This window comes from Podarcis cretensis, assembly GCF_951804945.1.
Source record: "Podarcis cretensis genome assembly, chromosome: 3".
Taxonomy (NCBI): domain Eukaryota; kingdom Metazoa; phylum Chordata; class Lepidosauria; order Squamata; family Lacertidae; genus Podarcis; species Podarcis cretensis.
In genome coordinates, this window is record NC_137172.1 from 23,832,651 (window position 1) to 23,858,042 (window position 25,392).

General features: G+C 42.9%; 1 protein-coding gene and 2 long non-coding RNA genes across 3 annotated transcripts; 1 reads left to right on the forward strand and 2 right to left on the reverse strand.

The window, feature by feature from the left end:
- Window positions 1–2,481: 2,481 nt before the first annotated feature.
- Window positions 2,482–3,768, forward strand: LOC307213522. The gene is made up of 2 exons (XR_013837548.1): window positions 2,482–2,592; window positions 3,563–3,768. It is a non-coding gene; the product is annotated as an uncharacterized lncRNA (long non-coding RNA).
- Window positions 3,769–7,997: 4,229 nt separating this feature from the next.
- Window positions 7,998–14,065, reverse strand: LOC307211969. Its single transcript, XR_013836661.1, has 3 exons — window positions 13,862–14,065; window positions 11,717–11,827; window positions 7,998–8,203 (listed from the first exon to the last, which is right to left on the reverse strand). It is a non-coding gene; the product is annotated as an uncharacterized lncRNA (long non-coding RNA).
- A 3,970-nt stretch (window positions 14,066–18,035) lies between these two features.
- LOC307213248 (uncharacterized protein) lies at window positions 18,036–21,091 on the reverse strand. Its single transcript, XM_079971019.1, has 3 exons — window positions 20,952–21,091; window positions 19,315–19,425; window positions 18,036–18,218 (listed from the first exon to the last, which is right to left on the reverse strand). The coding sequence occupies exons 1-3, from the start codon at window positions 21,010–21,012 to the stop codon at window positions 18,076–18,078; spliced, it is 315 nt and encodes a 104-aa protein (XP_079827145.1). The 5' UTR covers window positions 21,013–21,091; the 3' UTR covers window positions 18,036–18,075.
- Window positions 21,092–25,392: the final 4,301 nt, after the last annotated feature.

Consider the following 25,392-nt stretch of genomic DNA (forward strand, 5'->3'; position numbering starts at 1 on the left):
GTCCTTCAAGCCAGTTTCCCACAGGCATCTGGCTGACTCTTATGAGAACAGAATGCTGGACTGAATTGGTCATTGGCCTGATCCAGCAGGCTCTTCTCATCTTCTTAATTTTGCACTCAAAACCAAATTCTGAAATTCTAAATAAAGTATTACTAGATAATCTGGACATTGCCATTAACATTACATGTCACATTTCATGTTCATTGAATGAAACCTGAAAAAAGGTGATCCTGTATGGGTCTACTCAGAAGTGAAATCTACTTAGTTAAATGGCACTTACTCCTTGGTAAGTGGGTGTAGGTTTACTGACTGAGTGGATAAAGTCTCTTCAATACACTGGAACATCATGTTACGGACAGAATCCATTCCGGAGGCCCGTCCGTAACATGGAATTGATGCAAGCCAAAGTGCTGCGTCTGCGCATGTGCATGGTGTGATTTAGTGCTTCTGCGCATGCACCAGTTGCAAACTCCAGAAGTAACCCTTTCTAGTACTTCCGGGTTGCTACGGGACGCAACACGAAAACAGATAACCTGAAGCGGACGCAACATGAGGTATGTCTGTACAAAATAAAACAAAGGATGTTGAAAGGAAGTCCTATAACACTTTCTTGTTCTTTTGGTGTGGGGGAATGCATTAGTCTTTCAGGAATGTCAAGACTCTGCTTCTTATTTATAATAATAATAATAATAATAATTTATACCCCGCCCATCTGGGCGGCTTCCATAGAAACCAAAAATACAGTAAAATATCACACGTTAAAAACTTCCCTGAACAGGGCTGCCTTAAGATGTCTTCTGAATGTCAGGTAGTTGTTTATTGCTTTGACATCTGCTGGAAGGTCGTTCCACAGGGCGGGCGCCACTACCGAGAAGGCCCTCTGCCTGGTTCCCTGTAGCTTTGCTTCTCGCAATGAGGGAACCGCCAGAAGGCCCTCGGCGCTGGAGCTCAGCGTCCGGGCAGAATGATGGTGGTAGAGACGCTCCTTCAGGTATACTGGACCGAGGCCGTTTAGGGCTTTAAAGGTCAGCACCAACACTTTGAATTGTGCTCGTAAACGTACTGGGAGCCACTGTAGGTATTGGCTATGTAGGTCTTACACATCTTGGCTATCAAAATCTGCTATAAGTGTGCCAGTGGAGACTTGCAGATGCCACTGAAGCCCTGACATCAAAGAATCTGTTCCACCCACCCACACTTCAAATTCTCACTTAAATTGGGATTTTTGTTCCATGATGAGTGGCCAGTTCATGATGTTACGACCCACCCATTTATCTTTATACTTCCTTTCCAAGAACATCATGATCTCTAGGCTGTTGTTAAAAGGATCAAAGGAAGAAGCTTCTCCATCCTGGAGGAATCTAGTGAAGGTCCACATCTATTCCTCTGTGATTTGGGGCTCTGCAGGAGAACATACAGTGTCCTTTTGATACCAAGATGTCCATCCCAAGTCAAGTACTTCTTGCAATCTGTGTTTTCCTGTTCCTTACACCTGGAGGTATGTTCTTTTTGCAAGAGCTGGGAAAAGCACTGTCAGCCAAGGGAGGCAGGTTAAGAAAAGGAAAATGCAACTTAGGTAGTTACATACTGAAGTATGAACCAAACCAAATTTATGCTCTGTCCATAGAATCTGAATAGAGGCAGTTAAATGGAAATTCTTCTGTTCTCTCCCTCTGTTGCACCGTAATGGAAAGACTGCTGCTAGGTGATAACAAAGGGAGAGGGCGAGCCAAGGGCAGCTGTTGTTGCAGTGAAGTTGATCAGGGAATCAGAGAATCTTAGAGCTGGAAGGGACCCAAGAGTCATCTAGTCCAACTCCCTACAATCTATGATGGAGTGGCCCTGCTTCACATCTCTTTCTTTACTGCAGCCTGTTAGAATCTGTTCAACATTTTATCTATTTAAGCAACTCTCCCTAATATTCAAGCAGGAAAACTGACTCCTTTACCGGGTGGAGATACTTTGCAAATGGAAAATAAACCTCAAGGGCAAGCCTTCTGTAGCACAAGAAATCTTTAATAAAAACTATTTATTTTAAAAAAGATGAGGGTAAACTATAGGTTCATCTCAGAGCTAAGGGCTGATGGCTCATTGTTTTCCCATCCTGTGCCAACTCCTTTTAATCACATTTGGGGTTAATTCTTTAAAGAACAAGCCATGAAAAATCCACCCAGCTTTACTTTTACAAGTCCTTCAGAAGTGGTCTGGGGGATACCTCTTTCTCCATTTCTCCATTTCACATTTTACAGATGCTTAGGGAAACTCCATGGCTATTTGGCTATTACTTTTTAAAAATCTTGTTAATTATTCTACCAGTATATGATTTCTGCTGTATTTCTGATGCTCTATGATGCTATTGTCATTCATTGTTTCTAAGACACTTTGGGGTTCCTTTGAATGAAAAGTGGCATAAAAATATAATCCATCAATCAAAGCAACCCTCCGTTATTCACAACATTTTTGTTTTCTCTTTTGGAGCACATGCTCGCCTCTGTATAAAATGCATAGATATGATACCAGGAGTACCATGCAAACAGCAAGTATGTGAAGTTGATGATGAAGGAATGTGCGTTGGCATCATCACCTATAAAAGTAAGAAACAGCTGCAAAGGTTGTGCCTTGTTTGGGCTCCATGGTCCACATTCCCCTTCTGCTTATTTTCCATTTCTTTCAGCTTAGTGATACAACAAAGTGGAATAATTCATGGAAATGCCTTTGTCTGAAGCCCAGCTTCAAGCATGCAGTCTGAGCTTGTATGCAACAAGCTCAGACATTTCTTTCCTGACTGTGGCATCGTTGAAGAGAGTGTTAGTGTAGAAAGGAAGAGAAAGTCTTATTTCCTCCATCACTCAGTGGCGTAGCAAGGTCAGGTAGTTCCCCGTGCAGAAAATTTATTGTCACCCCCCCCCCCCCAGCACATTGAAATAATTAAAAGAAGGACAAATAAGATACTTACATCACCAGAAAAGAGGGTGTATGACCCAATTCTATAAAACACAGCTCTCTGGTCTCAAACCCTCCATGCATACTTATGTTTCACTGCAATATCCCACAGTACGCATGTGGGTACCACACAAGACTCCACTCCACTCCTTCCCATATATGCTCCCTAAACTTGTTTGTGGGTTTCGCTCTATCTTCTAGAGCAGATTTAGGGGCTGTAGAAGAAGGTGGAGAGAGACATGTGTACCTGTATTCAGAATAGCTTTGTTTCCCCAGAGTAATAAACCTTGGACTCAGCTGCATTAGTAAAGAAAAAGCATTTTATATGCGTTATAATGCTATGACACTGGATGGCGCTGTGGAGTCCCATCTTTCTCCAATGTGATTTCCCATTATGAAGTTTACAACACGTTTTCCTAATTTTATATATATATGTCTTGATTCAGCCCTTTTGTTTCTTAATTTTTCAGCCATCAGTATTACCCCGGTTTTTAATGGAGAGCACCTTGGATATTTTAAGTGAATTCCAGTTAATCATTGTGGGGACTGAGGGTGAGAATGATACATATCTTCACTCTTTTCTCTTTTCCCCTTTCTTCCTCTTCACACGTTGTCTCAGATGAGAAGTTTATAGATAAAATACTCGGTTGTGCAAAGAAGGATAATGTGCAGTGTGAAAATTCTTTACAGCGAAACAACATGCTTCAGGAAATCAGGTGCTGTGATGATACTGATTTCTGCAATGCAAGCTTTTAAAACAGGCTGAGAGCCACCTCAAGATTCTGCCTTCCTGCAAAGAATAAACGTTTATTCTGTTCCCCCTCAGCTTGTCAACCTTTCTTGTTTTTTCCTTTCTTTCAAATATACTATATACACTGATGTAATGGTCCAAGATGAGGGGGTAAGTGTTCAAAATTGCCAGTATTATTTTGGCTGCAGTATCTGATAGAACCCCAAACAGATCAGAGCCCGCCAAACTTGAAGCATGTGAAGTCCCAACAAAATATTTATAATTTAGGCTGAATATTTGGACTATTTGATATGTATTTGTTTAATTTTGAACGTTCTATGTAATTTGATTGGATTGTTAAAAGGTGAAACTTAAGAAAAATGATTTAAAAAGGAAAAAAGCAGCCCAAACAGCATGAAAGGTGAGATTTTTGGTCACTGTATTCTGCAAAGCTAAACATTTAGGAACACTTGAAACATGAGGAGCTTGTGTTTCAAGAGAATGGTGGACAAGTGTTATGCACAATGTGTTGATTTCTTGGTTAATCAAAAATAATTAACTGGCTATATATACTCTACTTTCAAAACTTTCATCAACTCTGTATTTTTTTATCAAAACTTATGTTTCAAGCCATCAATTCAGCTTCTTACTACACAGCGCCTTTGGGCTTTTTCAAGTGGAATCTATGAACTTCTGACTCAGACTTTACAGATCCTTCCCTTCACCCCACTCCATCCCTTTCAGCCCCATGAATTCTGAAATTGAATTTTTCTACCTATATACTGACACCTGCCAACTTTTAAAATTAATTCTGGTGTTGTGGGAATGGAACCCCCACTTATGCAGGGGTTCCATTCCCAGCTGCCCCATGCATCAGCGAAACACACGTAATTCTGTCCCTCCCTTTTCTGCCCCTGCCCTGCCCTCACCTCACTCCCTTCTGGTGCCAAAAATGCTGCTCATGTCAGCAGCCCCACGTGTGCTGATTGTGCACAAGAAGATGGTGCCTGCATTTATTTCTGTACTCTGATGCAATATATACACCAAACTCCCAGTCAATAGGGAATACAAACGCAGCTCACTGCAGAGCACCTTGGATATTTTATGTGAAATCCAGTTAATCATTGTCGTGGTGCTGGTCATGACCCAAACATTCACACTTTTCGCTGGCAAAATACTTGGTTGCAAGACGGATAAGTCCTTGAAGTGTGGTTCTATAACTTATAAGCCAGAGCTCATCACCCATTATGAACTCCAGTGCTGCAGGGGTAAGGGTTTTTGCAATGCAAAACTGTAAGACAGGCTGAAAGCAACGTCAAGATTCTACACTCCTGCAAACAATAAACGTTTATGCTGTTTCCCCCTGGCTTGTCAATTTTTCTTGTTTTTGTTTTAATTGAGCTATGAGAAGTGGTCTAGTGGTCTGGGAAAGCAGGCAGGGGCTGGGGGTTCGAAAGAGAAAGTACTATTCCCCCCCCCATGAGTACAGTTTGGCCACTGTGTTCTACAAAGCTGGGACGCGGGTGGCACTGTGGGTGGCACTGTGGGTTAAAACACAGAGACTTGCTGATCAGAAGGTCAGTGGTTTGAATCCCTACAACGGAGTGAGCTCCTGTTGCTCTGTCCCTGCTCCTGCCAACCTAGCAGTTCGAAAGCACGTCAAAGTGCAAGTTGATAAATAGGTATCACTCCGACAGGAAGATAAACGGTGTTTCCATGCACTGCTCTGGTTCGCCAGAAGCGGCTTAGTCATGATGGCCACATGACCCGGAAGCTGTACGCCGGATCCCTCGGCCAATAAAGCGAGATGAGCGCAGCAACCCCAGAATCAGTCACGACCGGACCTAATGGTCAGGGGTCCCTTTACCTTATTCTACAAAGCTAAGCATTTAGGGACTCTGAATAGACAACAGGATGCTGGACTGGATTGGCCATGCCATTGGCCACACTTTTAGGGGAGGATTTTTTAAAAAATAAATAAAGCTCACCTTCTTAAACTGCTAGTGAATCTGGGACAGGGAGCTCCCTTAAACACTACTGGACTCATTGATCTTCAAAGCTCTTGGGGGAGTCAGGGGTGTAGTGTACTTTCCAGGCACATTTTCAAAGGTTTATGGGCAGGGATAAAGAGGAAGTGGTTGGAACAACAGATATGATGCTTGGAGTCAGGAGGGATTACCTAGCCCTCACGTTGTGAGTGAGGATATCCACTGAATTGGACAGAGTGACCAATTAAGAAGCAGTTACCATATTTTTCGGTCTATAAGACACACTTTTTCCCTCCTAAAAAGTAAGGGGAAATGTGTGTGTGTGTTATGGAGTGAATGCAGGCTGTGCAGCTATCCCAGAAGCCAGAACAGCAAGAGGGATCGCTGTGAGCGCTCCCTCTCACTGTTCTAGCTTCTGGCTTAGCCACGCAAAGCCTCTTCAGGGCATGGGGAGCCTTCATCCCGCTGCCCTGAAGAGGCTGCACAGCTATCCCAGAAGCCAGAACAACAATCCTTCTCGGTGTTCTGGCTTCTGGGATTCAGAACATTTTTTTTTCTTGTTTTCCTCCTCCAAAAACTAGGTGCGTCTTATGGTCTGGGGCGTCTTATAGAGCGAAAAATACGGTACATATTAAATTGCTTTGCAATTTATCAGCCATGCCATGTTATTTCAAAATGAAAAGGTGCCCTCTGTTCATGTTCCCTTTGTTCTCTTGTGACTTCAATCCAAGAAATGGGGGAAATCCCCCACCTGATTCCCAAGAACTTCTGATTCCTCACCTGTCAGCTATATAGAGAGAATTGTTCAACACATCCACCCCAATAAACTGTTCCTTTAGCATAGCCCCTACTCCCTGGAAGTGCCTACCCATTAATATTTCTCAGAGACACCCTCTCTGTAACTCTATCTAATGTCTTATCAGTATTTTTAATGAATATTTTATATGTCCTTATGAAAACTACAGGGGTTTTTGTCAAATAGGTGGTAGAGAAATCTTGTCAAACTGACACAATTAAAATACTTTGGCCATCCTGGCTAGGGCAGCTGGCAGCTGAAGTCCAACAACATCTGAAAGAGATTCTCCATCCATAGCTGTCAACGTTTCCCTTTTTTTTAAGGGAAATTCCCTTATTCCAAATAGGATTCATCTCTGTTCTGAGAAGAGTCATAGCCAAGTACAGGCTTAGTATATATGGGGCACCGTGTTCATATCTTGGATTTCTTCTCTTGTCTTTTCTTTTGATGTGATCTATTGGCAAACACAAACTAGAGATGGCGCAGTGCTATAGCCAATGGTGATGGCAGCAACCCCATTGGGCACTTGTTTAATATATGTTGTGCCTGTCTTAGCTGTTCTCTGTTCCCATCAGCCCTAGCAGATGGTGGGCCATGCTGGAGGCACATCTTGGGATGAGCCCTTCTAATTAGCAATACTTTTCACATGCTCTGTGAGGATGCTGTCCTCAACACCAGCTTTCCTTTTTGTGAGTGAATGGAATCGTTCACATATGACCACAGAGCTATTGGCTCCTACAGGAGGCAGTTATGGCCACCAGCTTAGGTGCCTTTGAAAGAGAACTGGTCAAATTCATGGAGTGGGAGGCCAACAATGACCATTATCTATGATTGAGGTATATGCTTTGCCTCCATGGTCAGTTGCTGGAAACTGCAAGAGGGCAGAGTGCTCTTGTGTTTGGGTCCTTCTTGCCGTTTACCTGCAGGCATCTTGTTGGTCCCTATTAGAACAGGATGCTGGACTAGATAAAATATTGGCCTGATCCAGGAGACTCTTCTTATGTTTATAAACTTTCTACCATATTTTGTAACCCAAGGTTTCAGCCTGAGTTTTTCTTGCTGTTGTATGCAAAAACACATGAATCTGACCTTTGGAGATTGTAAGTAAAACCATTTTAACTTACTAAACGGTGTGGTTTATTAAATATTACAGAGGGTAGAAAGGGGAAACACTGTAATTGACTTAGAATGGGATCTCTAGAAGATCTAACAGCCCATATTCCCATGCTTTACTGCTGTATTTTTAAAACACTGGGGGGGGGGCTCTTTATTACCAGAGAGTCTTCAGTTCCATGTTTGAATTTAGGGATCCAGTAAATTCTTTCCTATTAACTAAATAATCAACACATTGTCCGTGATAAATTTACCCACCATTCTCTTGAAACCAAAGCCCCTTGGGTTTTCAGTGTTCCTAAATGCTTACCTTTGTAGAATATTTTCCATTTTAAACCCCCAGCCCCTGCCTGCTAACCCGGACCACTAGACCAATTCACATAGAACAATTAAAACAAAAACAATAAAAAAATTGACAAGCCAAGGGGAAACAGCACAAACTTTTATTGTTTGCAGGAGTGTAGAATCTTGATGTTGCTTTCAGCCTGTCTTACAATTTTCCATTGCATAAATCCTTACCCCTGCAGCAGTGGAGTTCATAATGGGTTACGATCTCTGGCTTATAAACTATAGAACCACACTTCGGAGAATTAGGCTTCCTGCAACCAAGTACTTTCCCAGAAACTTTCCCATCTGAGACAAGGGGTGAAAGGGCGGAAAGAGGAAGAGAAAAAAGAGTGAATGTTTGGGTCATCACCACCACCACAACAACAATGAGTAACTGGATTTCACATAAAATATCCAATGAGTTGTGTCTGTATTCCCTATTGACTGGGAGTTTGGTGTATACAGTAGTACCTCGGGTTACAGACGCTTCAGATTACAGACTCTGCTAACCCAGAAATAGTACCTCAGGTTAAGAACTTTGCTTCAGGATGAGAACAAAAAATTGCACAGTTCTTAACCCGAGGTACCACTGTATATCGTAAAATAAAAGGTCAAGGACCCCTGGACGGTTAAGTCCAGTCAAAGGCGACTATGGAGTTGCGGCACCCATCTCACTTTCAGGCCGAGGGAGCCGCCGTTTGCCCACAGACAGCTTTCTGGCTCATGTGACCAGCATGACTAAACCACTTCAGAGCACAGAAACAATAACAGGCACCACCCTACCTGTGCACAATCAGCCCACAAGGGGCTGCTGTCAATGTGGCATTTTTGGCACCAGAAGGGGGTGAGGTGAGGGCAGCGCAGGGGCGGAGAAGTGAAGGACACAATTACATATGTTTTGCTGGTGCATGTGGCAGCTGGGAATGGAATCCCTGCACAAGTGAGGAGTTGCCTGTAGTGGGGTAATGCTGATGCTATTCTCAGTATAGGCACACATGTTCCACCCTCCCCATCCTCGTGCACTCCTAAATCTGCTCTAGAGGGTAGGGGAAAATCTCAGGCATGCATGTGGATAGGAGAGGTGGGGGGAAGATTGTTATGTGAGCAGACCTAGCTACCCACATGCAAACTGGGAAATTGCTGTCAAGGATAAGTGTGCATGAGCACTAATTGGTGTATAAAGTAAGACAAGAGAACCATGTTCCCTAGACTCAGTTAAGATGCACACCCAGTGCAGGAGGAAGTGAAGCCTTCACTGCCTTTGCATGCTCACACTCTCTTCAACCATGCAGCAGCCAGGAAAGACGTGTCTGTGCTTATTTTCTTTCTTTCATTCATATATATATATATATATATATATATATATATATATGAATAAAGAAGAGACAGAGGAATTGCAACATAGGACAGGAATTATGGTGGTTAATAAAGTGAAATACCTTGGATAATTACAAAATCACATGGAGAGAGATTAAAAAGGATTTAGAAATTTGGAACAGGCGGAAATTATCGGTGATTAAGATGAACGTTTTGCCTAGAATGTTATTCTTATTCCAAACAATTCCAGTGATCAAGGGGACAGGACAATGTAGAGAATGGCAAAAAATATTGTCGAGATTCGTCTGGCAGGGAAAGAAGCCGAGGATTAAAATGAAAATATCGATAGATAAAAAAGAAAGAGGTGGGTTTGCCTTACCAGATATGAATCTCTATTATGAAGCACCCTGTCTCGTATGGTCAAAGGAATGGATAACATTGGAAAATACGGACCTTTTGGATTTAGAAGGTCCTGACAACAGGTATGGGTAGCACTCGTACCTGTGATATGATAAGGTAAAAGTTCATAAAGGTTTTTTAAATCATGTGATCAGAAGGTCAATTTAAATTTATTGGAAAGGAAAATCCCATGGTGGATATCGCCAATAGAGGTATTGACTGTCAAAAAAGTGAATATGGAAGGAAGGCAAGCCACCTATGAGGAAATCATTAGAAAAATGGAACAAGGGTTAAAGCTTAAGCCATATGATCAAATAGAAGGCATGTTTACAGGTTGGCTGCAATACCATCAGGTGAACGATATACTGAGTGAGGATAAAAGGAAAGCTGGGTTCAAGCTGAATCAAGATTTCAATTAGAATTAATAGAAGGTAGAGGTTAAATATTATCTAAGATGTATGATTTGTTATTAGAATGGTTTACAAAAGATAAAGAGGTGAAAGAAGCAATGATAAAATGGGCTATAGATTTTGGGCATAATATTGAATTGGATGCATGGCTAAAATTATGGAATGAAAGTATGAAATTCGCGGCATGTACGGCTCTAAAAGAAAATTTAATGAAGATGATTTATAGGTGGCATTTGACACCAGTAAAGCTGGCGAAAATATAGAATCATAGAATCAGAGAGTTGGAATAGACCACAAGGGCCATCGAGTCCAACCCCCTGCCAAGCAGGAAACACCATCAGAGCACTCCTGACATATGGTTGTCAAGCCTCTGCTTAAAGACCTCCAAAGGAGGAGACTCCACCACACTCCTTGGCAGCAAATTCCACTGTCCACATATATAGGATGAGGGACAAGAAATGCTGGAAATGCAAAGAGACGAATGGAGATTTCTAACACATGTGGTGGACTTGCGATAAAGTTAAGAATTTTGGGGAGTTGATCTATAACGAACTTAAGAAAATATTTACCATATTTTTTGCTCTATAAGACTCACTTTTCCCATCCTTAAAAGTAAGGGGAAATGTGTGTGCGTCTTATGGAGCAAATGCAGGCTGTGCAGCTATCCCAGAAGCAAGAACAGCAAGAGGGATCGCTGCTTTCACTGCGTGGCGATCCCTCTTGCTGTTCTGGCTTCTGAGATTCAGAATATTTTTTTTGTTGTTTTCCTCCTCCAAAAACTAGGTGCGTCTTGTGGTCTGGTGCGTCTTATAGAGCGAAAAATACGGTAAATATAGCTTTCCCCCCAAAACAAAGGCTTTTTTGTTGGGTTTGATGGGGAGGGAGATTAAGAAAAAGCCTGTCCCTAGTTATAAAGGTAAAGGTAAAGGTACCCCTGCCCGTACGGGCCAGTCTTGACAGACTCTGGGGTTGTGCGCCCATCTCACTTAAGAGGCCAGGGGCCAGCGCTGTTCGGAGACACTTCCGGGTCACGTGGCCAGCGTGACATCGCTGCTCTGGCCAGAGCCAGAGCCAGAGCCGCACACGGAAACGCCGTTTACCTTCCCGCTGGTAAGCGGTCCCTATTTATCTACTTGCACCCGAAGGTGCTTTCGAACTGCTAGGTTGGCAGGCGCTGGGACCGAGCAGCGGGAGCACACTCCGCCGCAGGGATTCGAACCGCCGACCTTTCGATCGGCAAGCCCTAGGCGCTGAGGCTTTAACCCACAGCGCCACCTGCGGCCCCTTGTCCCTAGTTGTACCGCTGCACAAATTGTGACATGATTTTAAACTCTCCTGGGTCTTTCTGTGTGCTCTTTTTATCCAGGTATCTTGCTGGCTCTTCTCTTGTTCACCCACACAAATGGGTCACCAGAATCTAATTTTTCCACCCCACACTTCATGCTACATGGAATTTCACCCAGAGCATTCCCCTAACATATCACAATATTGCCATGTACATAGCCAAGAATCTTTCCATGTTTTTCCTACTCTTGCTGGAAACATTATAAACTCCTAAATGCTGAGGCATGTGATAAGGGCATTTCTGTGACCTCTTTCCCTTTATTGCATCACTAAGCCAAAATAAATGGAACTTAAGGAGAGGGGGGAGGGAGAGGCCAAAGACAGGACAACCTTAGCTGCTGGTTCTTACTTGTATATATGAGGAGGGCCATGCAGGGGCTTCCATCTTTAGTTTCACAGGTTTGGAGGTTGCATGGGATTTCTGGTATAATGGCTACGCAGTGTAGACAGACGATAGCATCTGCTCCAAAAGACAAAACCAAAATCCCATGTGAATAAACGACAGTGGTTTTGTAGCCATTTCCTTGGAGGTCTTCATATTCTCACCAACAAAGGAAGTTTGGAAAATCCTGACTTGGCTTAGTAATAGTCGAGGACCATGGACATATTTACACTCAGGAGAAACTGACACAGGGAACACACAACAACAAAACACACATCACAACTTGTTCTGTGGGTAACACATAGGGTTCTTCTTTCAAAGCTAATTCCATCAATGAGAGCGAGAGGGGATGACACTTTGGCAGCCCCTAGGTTACAAACCGTGGGACGCAGGTGGCGCTGTGGGTTAAAGCCTCAGCGCCTAGGACTTGCCGATCGAAAGGTCGGCGGTTCGAATCCCTGCGGCGGGGTGCGCTCCCGCTGCTCGGTCCCAGCGCCTGCCAACCTAGCAGTTCGAAAGCACCTCCGGGTGCAAGTAGATAAATAGGGACCGCTTACCAGCGGGAAGGTAAACGGCGTTTCCATGTGCGGCTCTGGCTCGCCAGATGCAGCTTTGTCACGCTGGCCACGTGACCCGGAAGTGTCTCCGGACAGCGCTGGCCCCTGGCCTCTTAAGTGAGATGGGCGCACAACCCCAGAGTCTGTCAAGACTGGCCCGTACGGGCAGGGGTACCTTTACCTTTACCTTAGGTTACAAACCATGTTGATTTGATGATCCCATCCATTTGCAACATAAGGAATGTTCACCAGCAGTGCACTTTGAGAAAAGAAATGGTTCCCTATCTTGATTTCAGAATTCCTGATGTACAGACATCGGGAAAACAACAACAGGGACAGGCTCAGCTCTCTTCTCTTATTTCTGTACAATGTATCTGATAGCTTTAAAATTGCTGCCCCCAGGGGCAGGCATCTTTTTCGCCATACAATTCCGCAGGAAGGGACAGAACATGACCACAGAACTGTTCTAAGCAGTTGTAAAATGTTAAAGGGAGAAAGAGGCAGCCCCCAGACCACCTCTTCAGAACTTTATATTTCTGCTTGTAAAGCTGGGTGGATTTCTGATGGCTTGTTCCTCACACAATATGGGTGCCACCCCAGGAGGAAAATATATTGATCCACCCATCCCTAGCTCTTAGATGATGGAACCTATTGTCCTGAGACAAAGGTTTTTGAGAGCAGAAGCAGTAAGGCCTACACAACTATTCAAGCCTGCTAACTGCTAACTGTTAACAGCAAACTGCTAAGTCACTGTGACCCACGACTCATCTTGAGTGAAGACTCATTCTCCCTACAAAAGTAGCCAGCCAGTGTGTGTCTCAGCTAGGTGTGTGTGTTGCGTTGTTGCAGACAGAGTGGCTCCAGGACTCTAGTAAATCAGTAACTAAGACTGTGCCTCTATGAAGAGTCAGATAGCTGCTATGAGCACTCTGTGTATACTCTTTAACTATGCTGTTTATGAACAACTTTATTTTCTCAAGTAAAAGTTTTATTCTGTTTATGAAGAAGACTCTGCTTTGATTAATTTACCGCTGCACGACACCGATAGCCTGCTCAAATCTTGAGTCTTATTTTCTACTTGCAAAGTATCTTTACTCAGAAAAGCCCTGACACACAAATTTAAATATTAGGGAGAGTGGCTTAAATAAATAAATTTGAGCAGACTGTAGCAGGCTGCAGTAAAGGAAGAGATGTGAAGCAGGGCCACTTCATCATTGATTGCAGGGGGCTGGACTAGATGACTCTTGGGTCCCTTCCAAGTCTTAGATTCTCTGATCAGCTCTACTGCAACAACAGCTGCCCTTGGCTCACCCTCTCCCTCAGTTATCACCTAGGAACAGTCTTTCCATTCAGGTGCAACAGAGGGAGAGAAGAGAAGGAGGGCCATTTCATTGGCTAAGTTCAGATTTTATGGAGGGGCAGGGTTAAGTTTGGTTTGGTTCAGTATTAAACTGCCTAAGTTGCATTTGCCTTCTCTCTTAGGCCTGTCAACCTGCACTTAAGCTGCCTCCCTTGGCTGACAGTGCTTTTCCCAGCTCTTGCAAAAAGAACATACCTCCAGGTGTAAGGAACAGGAAAACAGAGATTGCCAGAAGTACTTGACTTGGGATGGACATCTTGGTATCAAAGGGTGTGTTCTCCTGCAGAGCCCCAAATCACAGAGGAATAGATGTGGACCTTTACTGGATTCCTCCAGGGTGGAGAAGCTTCTTCCTTTGATCCTTTTAACAACAGCCTAGAGATCATGGTGTCCTCGGAAAGGGACTATAAAGATAAATGAGTGGGCCATAATATCATTAACTGGCCACTCATCACAGAACAAAAATCCCAATTTAAGTGATAACTTGAAGTGTGGGTGGAACAGATTCTTTGATGTCAGGGCTTCAATGGCCTCTGCAAGTCTCCACTGGCACACCTGCCACTTTTAGGACCAAAAAACTGCAGGACAAGATCTGTAATCATCAATATTTTCACTTCTTGCACACTAATCTATGGATGGTGGTTTTAATATTTATATTTTACTGTAATTAAATTGTAGAAATGTCCATTTTAACACCACAAACAAGGCTATATTTATATTGCAACCTTGGACATGCCTATTCAACAGTAAGCCCCATTGAGTTCAATGAGCCTTTCTCCTCAGGTGCATACAGGATTGCAGCCTCACTGTATACAAAAGACGGAGGTAACAATCTTGTAGCAGATTTTGATAGTAAAAGGTAAAGGTACCTCTGATCGTTAGGTCCAGTCGTGGACAACTCTGGGGTTGAGCGCTCATCTTGCTCTATAGGCTGAGGGAGCCGGCGTTTGTCAGCAGACAGCTTCCGGGTCATGTGGCCAGCATGACTAAGCCGCTTCTGGCAAACCAGAGCAGCGCACGGAAATGCCATTTACCTTCCCGCTGGAGTGGTACCTATTTATCTACTTGCACTTAACATGCTTTTGAACTACTAAATGGGCAGGAACTTTACCAAACAACGGGAGCAGTGACTGAGTCTCAGGGTTCCTGAAAGATTAAATGCATTTCCCCCACCTAATGAAGAAGGACGGACTTACAATGTCCTCTGTTTTGTTATGTATTGAAGAGACCAGGGAATCAGCTCTATTGAACTCAGCAGTGCTGATTTCTGAGTAGACCCATACAGAATCACAGTTTTATTGTTGCAAATGCACAAATTTATCTTGTTGAGTTGCTGTCAGGTTTCACTGAATGAACATGAAGATTACATTTCATAATGGTAAAGGTAATGTCCAAAATATTTAGTAATACAGTCATACTTTGGAAGCCAAATGGAATCCTTTCTGGAAGCCCTTTCTACTTCAGAAAGGTTCGACTTCCAAGGCGTGGCTTCCAATTGGCTCCAGGAGCTTCCTGCACCCAATTAGAAGCCACGGAAACCCCACCAGACATTCAGCTTCCAAAAGAATGTTTGCAAACCAGAACACTCACTTCTGGGTTTGAGCCGTTCGGGAGCCAAAAGGTTAGACTGCTAAGGTATTCATCAACCAAGGTACAATTGTACCATGTTTAGAATTTAAGAATTTGGTTTAGATTGCAAAATTAAGAACATGAGAAGAGCCAGCATCCTGTTCTCACAAGAGTCAGCCAAATTCCTGTGGGAAACTGGCTTGAAGGACCCAAGCACAAGGGTCTTCTTCCCTCTGGTTATTTTCAGCAACTACCGGTGGTATTCAGAAGCAGCTCTCAATGTGTGATTGCCAGCGAAAGTATTCCTGACATATAGGTACTCAAAGCTCCTGCACATTAGCAATGCATTCAGGGCACACAAGAAACCCTTAAGCAGAGCACACTAGTACACATTGTAGTTAAAGTACACAGTATAGTTGAATCTGGCTGATCTCTACCAGATGTTCCAGATAGCACAGTACACTGTGGGAAGTGTACCAGAGCAAATGCCTTTGCTGGCCAAGAACACACATACATGAAAGGCAGATGAAGAAATCAAAAACTCATACAAGGCCCATAGACCGATGGCTGTGCCATTTCAGTTTCTGGGAATGCAAAATAATAGTCATGTCAAAAATTTAAGGGTTGCTTCCTGAAATACTATTAAACTCATTGATCTTCCAAGTTGCGGGAATAAACAGTGTTCTGTACATTCTAGGCACTTTCCAAAGGTTTGTGGGCAAGGTTAAACAAGAAGTGATTGGAATAACAGATTTGATACTTGGAGTCAGGATGCATCACCTAGAATTCTGTTTATGAGTGAGGATATCTACACAGAATCAGCAGTAGTGACCTGGCACTTAAATTGAAGTTAGATATTAAATAGCCTTGCTTTTTAGCCATGCAGTGTTATTTTTTTTTTTAAGGAGAAGCCCTCTGTTCATGTTCCCTTGTGACTTCAATCCAGGAAATGGGGGAAATACCCCCATTTGCAGCACTTTCCCCATAAAATGTACAGTGGAACCTTGATTTTCAAACTTAATCCATTCCAGAAGTCTATTCGACTCCCGAAACATTAGAAAACCAAGGTGCGGCTTCTGATTGGTGCAGGTGCCCCGGAAACAATAGCCAACAACCAAGTTGGACATTTGGCTTCCGAAAACATTTGAAATCCAGAACACTTACTTCCGGGTTTTTGGCATTCAGGAGCCAATTGTTCAGCAACTAAGCCGTTCGAGAACCAAGGTGCCACTGTACTTGGATATATTGTTCCCAAGTACGTGGAAGTTTATTGTTCAGGGTGAAGAGATGGCTCCATTCATTCTTCTGTGCTCCTTGCTTTTCACCTCTTCATTTCACTATCAAATTGCCATGGAAATCTCCATCACTCTTGAAAAGAAACCAATATAGTCCTGATTGCAAAGCAGAGTGAAATGTAGCAGGCATATTATACAGACTCCTTTCAACCTTTAGAATATCATATTGATCAGGAAGTGTGATATGCTTGTGCTTGGTTATATTGCTATCCATAAGATTGGTTTTATAGCCGGCTGCCTTAAATTAGGAGTTATTAACTATAATATACTAGGGAATTGTATAAAACCAGAGTATTATATTTCATGGATACAGAAAAGGCATTTGGCACAACAAATTGTAGCTTTAAATTGGATCTGATGCTCAGTGGAGGCCTATTAATGGTACAACCTGTTTGATCTCTCTGGGCAGAAGGAATGTAGAAATGCTTGATCATTTTCATTGCTTTCTTTTAAGGGTCTCCATTACAAGACAGCCTTCTTAGGTTGGTAGACTCTCCATGGTTAGAAGATTTTAAGGAAAGACCTGGAAGACCTGCTCCCTGCCTTGCAGGGGGTGATGATGATGATGATGATGGTGATGGTGATGGTGATGATGTAGGTTGTAGTGCCACAATCAATGCTGATCTCCATATGTTGTCTTTCAGCTAGATCTAATATTTTCTAATATAATGCTTTGGAATTACTTCAGATGTGTTTTCCACGAAGTTCCATTTTGTGGGGTAATTGCAGCCTCATACAACCAGTGTGTTTAGTACCAGTTAATGCATGAAGGGGTAAAGACCACAAAACTCTTTCCCTAGACTTTGATCATGCCCCCTCCCCTCTGGTGATGAAGGCTTAGAGAAGTGCTTTGTTTATTCAGCCCACCATATGAACGCCATATGTAATGGAGGTCTGAACCACGGGCTCCCGGCTTAGACCGTGTGCTTATATAAACTTTACCATATTTTTAACCCAAGGTTTCTTCCAGTTTTGCTTGCTGCTTTATGGGAAAATGCATGAATCAAACTTTAGAAGTTTGTAAGTAAGAACCATTTTAACTTACTAACCAATGTGCTCTGTCAAATGCTAAAGGAAAGCATTGGAACTGACTTAGAATGGGATATTTAAAATGGTCAAATTGCCTATATTCCCATGCTTTACTGCTGCATGTTTTGTGACTTCAAAAAACTCTTCCCTGGGCTCTCTCTTACTGGACAGTATTTAGTCCCACCTTTGGATTTAGGAATCCATTGAATTCTTTTTACTTAACCAAATAATTGACACATTGTGCTTAACAGAACTTGCACACCATTCTCTTGAATCCAAAGCCCCTTGTGATTGCAGTGTTTCCAGATGCTTAGCTTTAGAAACTACAGTGGCCCAGAAGCTCCCTTTTCACGCTGATTGGGTAGGTTTGGGACACTGCTGCAGAAATAGTACTGGCTGTTTTGAACTCACCTGGTGCCACTGTCTCAGACTATGACCTCACTGCATAAAGAACATTCAAAGAAAAGTTGACAAGCTAAGAGCATAAGCTTTTATTGTCTGCAAGTGAGCAGAGTCTTAAAACTTTGAATTGCAGAGATCACTTTCATCACAGCAGTTGAGTTTATAATGCATGCCATTTTCTGGGTCATCACTTGTTTCATCACAGGTGACATCATCCTTCTTCGAACAACCAAGTATTTTTTCAAAAACTTCCTCAGCTGAGAAAAGAGACAGAAAGCAGGAAAAAGGAGGAGAGAAAAGAGTGAATGTTTGCATCACTATTGCCACCACAATGATTAACTGAATTTCACCTAAAAGATCTAAACTGCTGTCCTTTGAGCTGTGCCCCCTACTGAGAGTTCTGCAGAGCTTAGAAATAAATAGTCTGGTAATACTGATGACTGAAGGAAAGAAGAAACACAAAATTTATTACTCTTGGGGAACAAAGCTATTCTGGGTATAGGCACACACTCCTCCCCTGCTCCCTAATCTGCTCTAGCAGAAACCCGGAACAGGTTTAAGCAGTTCATATGGGAAGGAAAGGGGGGGGGGATACTTGTTATGTGATCAGACCTTGCTACCCACATGCATACTGTGGGACATTGCAGTCAAACATAATTGTGCCTGAGTGCTAGTTAGTGTATGAAGGGGTTAATACCAGAAAACTGTGTTTTCTAGAATCATTGAGGTCCCACACTGTCTTCTCCAGTGAGGGAAGAAGTCAAGCCTTCTCTTCCTTTCCACACTCTCTTCCACCATTCAATGTGTCTGAGCTTGCTCCCTACAAGCTCAGACTGCGTTTTTGAAACTAAACTTCTATGTTTTCCACCAAAGAGCATTGCACCTGACTTCTGCTTGCCACTGCATGGAACAAATAATAAATCAGTCTTTGGCATCTGTAAGTAAAGCATTTGAAAACTTCCTTAACAAGGTGTGGTGTTTTAAAAGCTAAGAGGGATAGAAATGGGTCCACTGCTTTAGTGGATTAAATGGGATATTAAAGCAGCTTTAACAGCCTATCCCCACGCTGTCCTACTGCACAAAGTGTGACATGATTTTAAACCCTGCTGGGTCTTTCTGTGTGCTAGCCCTGCTCTTTGGATCTAGGAACCCCACGTCTTCTGTTGTTGAAATGCTTCACTAGAATCTAATTTTTCCACCCTCCACATTCCTCACTTAGTGCCACATTGAATTCTATCTCCCTTTATTGTATCGCTAAGCCCCCCCCCCCCCCCAAAGAAAGGGAAAGGGGAAAGGGAACATGGAGCCCAAAGAAGGTACAACCTTATAGCAAGTGTTGTTGTTGTTTTTTACCTTTATAGGCAATGAGTGCAATACACTGTCCTTCACCATCAATTTCACAGGTTTTCATTTCGCATTTTCCTCCTTCGTTCGTGGCTACGCACTGTGAACACTGGAGAGCATCTGCTCCAAAAAACAAAACCAAAGTCTCATGTGAATAAACGAGGGTAGCCTTGTAGCCATTTGGTTGGAAATCTTCATATTCTCGGCAAGAAAGTAATCCCTTAGGTCAGGGTTTCCCAAACTTGGTCCTCTGTTTGTTTTTTGACTACATTTCCCATCATCCCTGACCACAGATCCTGCTATTTAGGGATGATGCAACTTGTAGTCCAACAACAGCTGGAGACCCCCAAGTTTGGGAAACCCTGCCTTAGGTTAGTACAAGGATTGTTAACTCTTTGGGGACTATGGACATATTTATAAACAAGAAAAATTGACATGGGCAACACATTGCAACCAAGCACACATCACTATCTGGTCTACGGGTGACAAATAGGGCTCTTCTTTCAAGTCTTGCCTCCTCAAGGGGCGGAGAGGGGATATCGTAGGTACCAGGGATGTGCCTGTGGATGCATATCCACTCATGGGTGACACTTTGGCAGCCCCTAGGTTACAAAAACAACATTGACGGAATGTTCACAGACAGTGTACTTCAAAAAAAGAAGTGGAAAACTATCTTGTTTTCAGAATGCCTGATTACAGATTTTTGAATCTGTAAACTTACTTTCAGACAATGGAAAAGGGGTAATGGGCCCAGGCTCAGCTTCCTTTCCTTCTGCCCCCTTTCCTTCCTTCCTTCCTTTCTTTCTTTCTTTCTTTCTTTCTTTCTTTCTTTCTTTCTTGTATTGGTATCTTACAGTTGCTGCCCCCATAGGCACACAGGGGCAGGCATCCCTTTCTACATTACCATTCCCCAGGAAGGGACAGCACTGTCAATTCCTGAGATCACAATTTTGTTTTGCCACATGGCCTCAGAGCTGCTCTAAGCAGCTGTAAAATACTAAAGAGGGAAAGAGGCATTCCGCAGAACACCTCTTCAGAATATTCAATATTGCTGCTTGAAAAGCTGGGTTGATTTTTCCTTACATAATTTACCCCAAATGGGATTAAAAGGAGTTGGCACAGGATGGAAATACATTGACCCATCCGTCCCCAGCTCTGAGATGATGGAGCCCATGATTTGACCACAGCTTGAGTTCATTCTGTATTTGCAAAGTATCTCTACCGAGATACCTCTACCCTGGCATTCCAATTTAAATATTAGGGAGAGTGGCATGCATAAATAAATAAATAAATAAATAAATCTCAGCAGGCTGTAGCAGTTGGCAGGAAAGGTGCAAATGTGAAGCAGGACCACTCCATCCACTCGACTGCAACTACTGTTGTCTTTAGCTCTCCCTCTCCTTCAGTTGTCAGCTAAAAACAATCCTTCCATCAAGTGGCAGTAGATAACAGAATCAGGGTCATTTTATTGGCTTAGCTGAGATTCTATGGAGGAGGGAGAAGTTTGGTTTGGTTCATATTTCGATGTGAATCTACCTAAGTTACATTTTCCTTCTCCCTTGGACCAGTCTACCTGCCTTGAACCTATCTCCCTTGGTTGATAATATAATACTTTCCCCAACTCTCGGAAGAAGAAGAAAACATACCTCCAGGTATAAGGCACAGGAAAGCACAGATTACCAGAAAAAGTTGGCCTGGGGTGGACATCTTGGAAGCAGAGGACACTGTGTATGTTGCAGCAGAACCCTAAGTAATAGAGGAACAAATGCACTGGATTTCACCAGAGTAGAAAGCTTCTTCTCTGTTCCTGTTAACACCACTCTACAGATCACAGTGTACTCCGAAAGGACTTATAAAGATAAACTAGTGGGCCGTGACATTATGAACTGGCCACTCATAACAGGACACTAATGATGTGTGGGAGGAACAGAGTCTTTTAGCTCAGGGCTACAATGGGCTCTGCAAGTCTCCACTGGCACATTTGCCCCTGCAGGACAAGACGTGTAATATACATACATACATACATACATACATACATATTTTTATTTGCATTCTGCCTTTCTACAGTTCAAACCATACTCAAGGCAGCTTAAAGGTAAAGGTAAAGGTACCCCTGCCCGTACGGGCCAGTCTTGACAGACTCTGGGGTTGTGCGCCCATCTCACTTAAGAGGCCAGGGGCCAGCGCTGTCCGGAGACACTTCCGGGTCACGTGGCCAGCGTGACATCGCTGCTCTGGCGAGCCAGAGTCGCACACGGAAACGCCGTTTACCTTCCCGCTAGTAAGCGGTCCCTATTTATCTACTTGCACCCGGAGGTGCTTTCGAACTGCTAGGTTGGCAGGCGCTGGGACCGAGCAGCGGGAGCGCACCCCGCCGCAGGGATTCGAACCGCCGACCTTTCGATCGGCAAGTCCTAGGCGCTGAGGCTTTAACCCACAGCGCCACCTGCGTCCCATCAAGGCAGCTTAGGTGACGGTAAAGGTACTCCTGCCCATACGGGCCAGTCTTGACAGACTCTAGGGTTGTGCGCTCATCTCACTCTAGAGGCCGGGAGCCAGCGCTGTCTGCAGACACTTCCGGGTCACGTGGCCAGTGTGACGAAGCCGCTTCTGGCGAGCCAACGCAGCACACGGAACGCCGTTTACCTTCCTGCTAGTAAGTGGTCCCTATTTATCTACTTGCACCCGGGGGTGCTTTCAAACTGCTAGGTTGGCAGGCGCTGGGACCGAGCAATGGGAGCGCACCCCGCCGCGGGGATTCGAACCGCCGACCATGCGATCGGCAAGTCCTAGGCGCTGAGGTTTTACCCACAGCGCCACCCGTGTCCCTTAACAGGTTACAACATCTCAAAAGTAGCCATCAACAGAAAATGCAAAACCAAACTTAACAATAAATCACAGCAGAAGATACAAAACAACAACAACAAAACAAACCCAGCAGCAACAAGAGCAACAACTCTCTCCCCAACACCTCAGCAGCCTCAAGCACCACTCTCCCAGATCAGGTGTAAAAAGGCCAGAGCTTCATGTTGCATGCCTATTTAAAAATATGTCCCGCTGAGCAGAATGAGGCTCATTGCTCATATATATACAGGTGAAACTCAGAAAATTAGAATATCGTGGAAAAGTTCATTTATTTTAGTAATTCAACTTAAAAGGTGAAACTAATATGAGATAGACTCATGACATGCAAAGCGAGATATGTCAAGCCTTTATTTGTTGTAATTGTGATGACCATGGCGTACAGCTGATGAAAACCCCAAATTAACAATCTCAGAAAATTGGAATATTAAATGAAATCAGCAATACAAGGATTGCAAATAGAGCAATATTGGACCTCTGAGAAGTAGAAGCATGCAGATGACATGGCTCCCCAAATCAACACAGACTGTGGAAACATCACACTGGACTTCAAGTATCTGGCATTGTATTCCTCCAGACATTCTTCCTCCAGACTCTGGATCCTTGGTTTCCAAATGAGATGCAAAAGCTGCTCTCATCAGAAAAGAGATTTGAGGAGCCATGTCATCAACTGGTTATGGTCCACTGTGCTTCATTAAGTCCAGGGTCAACACAGCCATCTACCAGGAGATTTTTTTTTTGTTTTAATTTTTATTAAGAGTTTTGTTGATACAATAGAGAAAAGACAGAATAAACAGATAATAGACAGAAAAAAGAACAAACATAAAATTTAACATCTTGTAATACCCATCTTTTCTTCATCTTTTGGACTTCCTCACATCTCCCGCTCTTGCATTTCAAATTATAAAACTTTAGCCAGCAACTTGTCACCTTGTTTCAATTCTTATTATACACATTTCCAATATTTTGTCCCTAACTTTGAATATTTTTATCTAGGTCTTAGATTCCTAATTTTAACACAATGTTTATTCAAAATTTCTTTTTTTCTCGTAAAATTCACTCATTCTCATAATCTTATTAACTCACTCTATGGGCCTTGTTATTTTCAAATCTCTCATCCTTCTTAGCACTCATATAGTTTACAATGTTTTTGTAGATAGTCCTTAAATTTCTTCCAGTCCTCTTCCACGGCTTCCTCTCCCAGGTCTCGGATTCTGCCGGTCATTTCTGCAAGCTCCATGTAGTCCATCAGTTGCATCTGCCATTCTTCCAGCGTGGGCAAATCTTGAGTTTTCCAATATTTGGCGACGAGTATCCTTGCTGCTGTTGTTGCATACATAAATAGTGTTCGATCATTCTTTAACACCCTCTGGCCAACAATGCCCAAAAGGAAGGCCTCTGGTTTCTTGGGAAAGGTATACTTAAATACCTTTTTCAGCTCATTATATATCATTTCCCAGAAGGCCTTAACCTTAGGGCTAGTCCACCAGAGGTGAAAAAACGTTCCTTCAGTTTCCTTACATTTCCAACACTTGTTATCTGACAGGTGATATATTTTTGCTAGCTTGACTGGGGTCATGTACCACCTATATATCATTTTCATAATATTTTCTTTCAAGGCATTACATGCCGTAAACTTCATACCGGTGGTCCATAACTTTTCCCAGTCAGCAAACATGATATTATACTCAATGTCCTGTGCCCACTTTATCATAGCTGATTTAACCATTTCATCCTGTGTATTCCACCTGAGCAGCAAGTTATACATTCTTGAAAGTAATTTAGTCTTAGGTTCTAACAGTTCTGTTTCCAATTTTGATTTTTCCACCTGGAATCCTAACTTTTTATCCAATTTAAAAACCTCTTTAATCTGAGCATGATGTAGCCAATCTCGCACTTTATCTTTTAGTTTCTCCAAACTCTGCAATCTCCAATTGTCTCCATCTCTTTCTAATATTTCCCAATACTTTGGCCATTTGACCTCCATATTGGGTCTTTTCACTGCTTTAGCTTCCATAGGTGATAACCACCTCGGGGTCTTATTTTCTAATAAGTCTTTATATTTTGTCCAGACATTAAACACTGCTTTCCTTACAATATGGATCTTGAAATTCTTGTGAATCTTAACCTTGTCATACCACAGATATGCATGCCATCCAAAAGCATTATTAAATCCTTCCAAATCTAAAACATCAGTGTTTTCAAGAAGCAGCCAATCTTTCAGCCAGCAAAAAGCTGCCATCTACCAGGAGATTTTGGAGCACTTCATGCTTCCTTGCGCAGATTAGCTTTATGGGGATGCTGACTTCATTTTCCACTGTACTTGGATATATTGTTCCCAAGTACGTGGAAGTTTATTGTTCAGGGTGAAGAGATGGCTCCATTCATTCTTCTGTGCTCCTTGCTTTTCACCCCTTCATTTCACTATCAAATTGCCATGGAAATCTCCATCACTCTTGAAAAGAAACCAATATAGTCCTGATTGCAAAGCAGAGTGAAATGTAGCAGGCATATTATACAGACTCCTTTCAACCTTTAGAATATCATATTGATCAGGAAGTGTGATATGCTTGTGCTTGGTTATACTGCTATCCATAAGAATGGTTTTATAGCCGGCTGCCTTAAATTAGGAGTTATTAACTATAATATACTAGGGAATTGTATAAAACCAGAGTATTATATTTCATGGATACAGAAAAGGCATTTGGCACAACAAATTGTAGCTTTAAATTGGATCTGATGCTCAGTGGAGGCCTATTAATGGTACAACCTGTTTGATCTCTCTGGGCAGAAGGAATGTAGAAATGCTTGATCATTTTCATTGCTTTCTTTTAAGGGTCTCCATTACAAGACAGCCTTCTTAGGTTGGTAGACTCTCCATGGTTAGAAGATTTTAAGGAAAGACCTGGAAGACCTGCTCCCTGCCTTGCAGGGGGTGGTGATGATGATGGTTATGGTGATGGTGATGATGTAGGTTGTAGTGCCACAATCAATGCTGATCTCCATATGTTGTCTTTCAGCTAGATCTAATATTTTCTAATATAATGCTTTGGAATTACTTCAGATGTGTTTTCCACGAAGTTCCATTTTGTGGGGTAATTGCAGCCTCATACAACCAGTGTGTTTAGTACCAGTTAATGCATGAAGGGGTGAAGATCACAGAACTCTTTTCCTAGACTTTGATCATGCCCCCTCCCCTCTGGTGATGAAGGCTTAGAGAAGTGC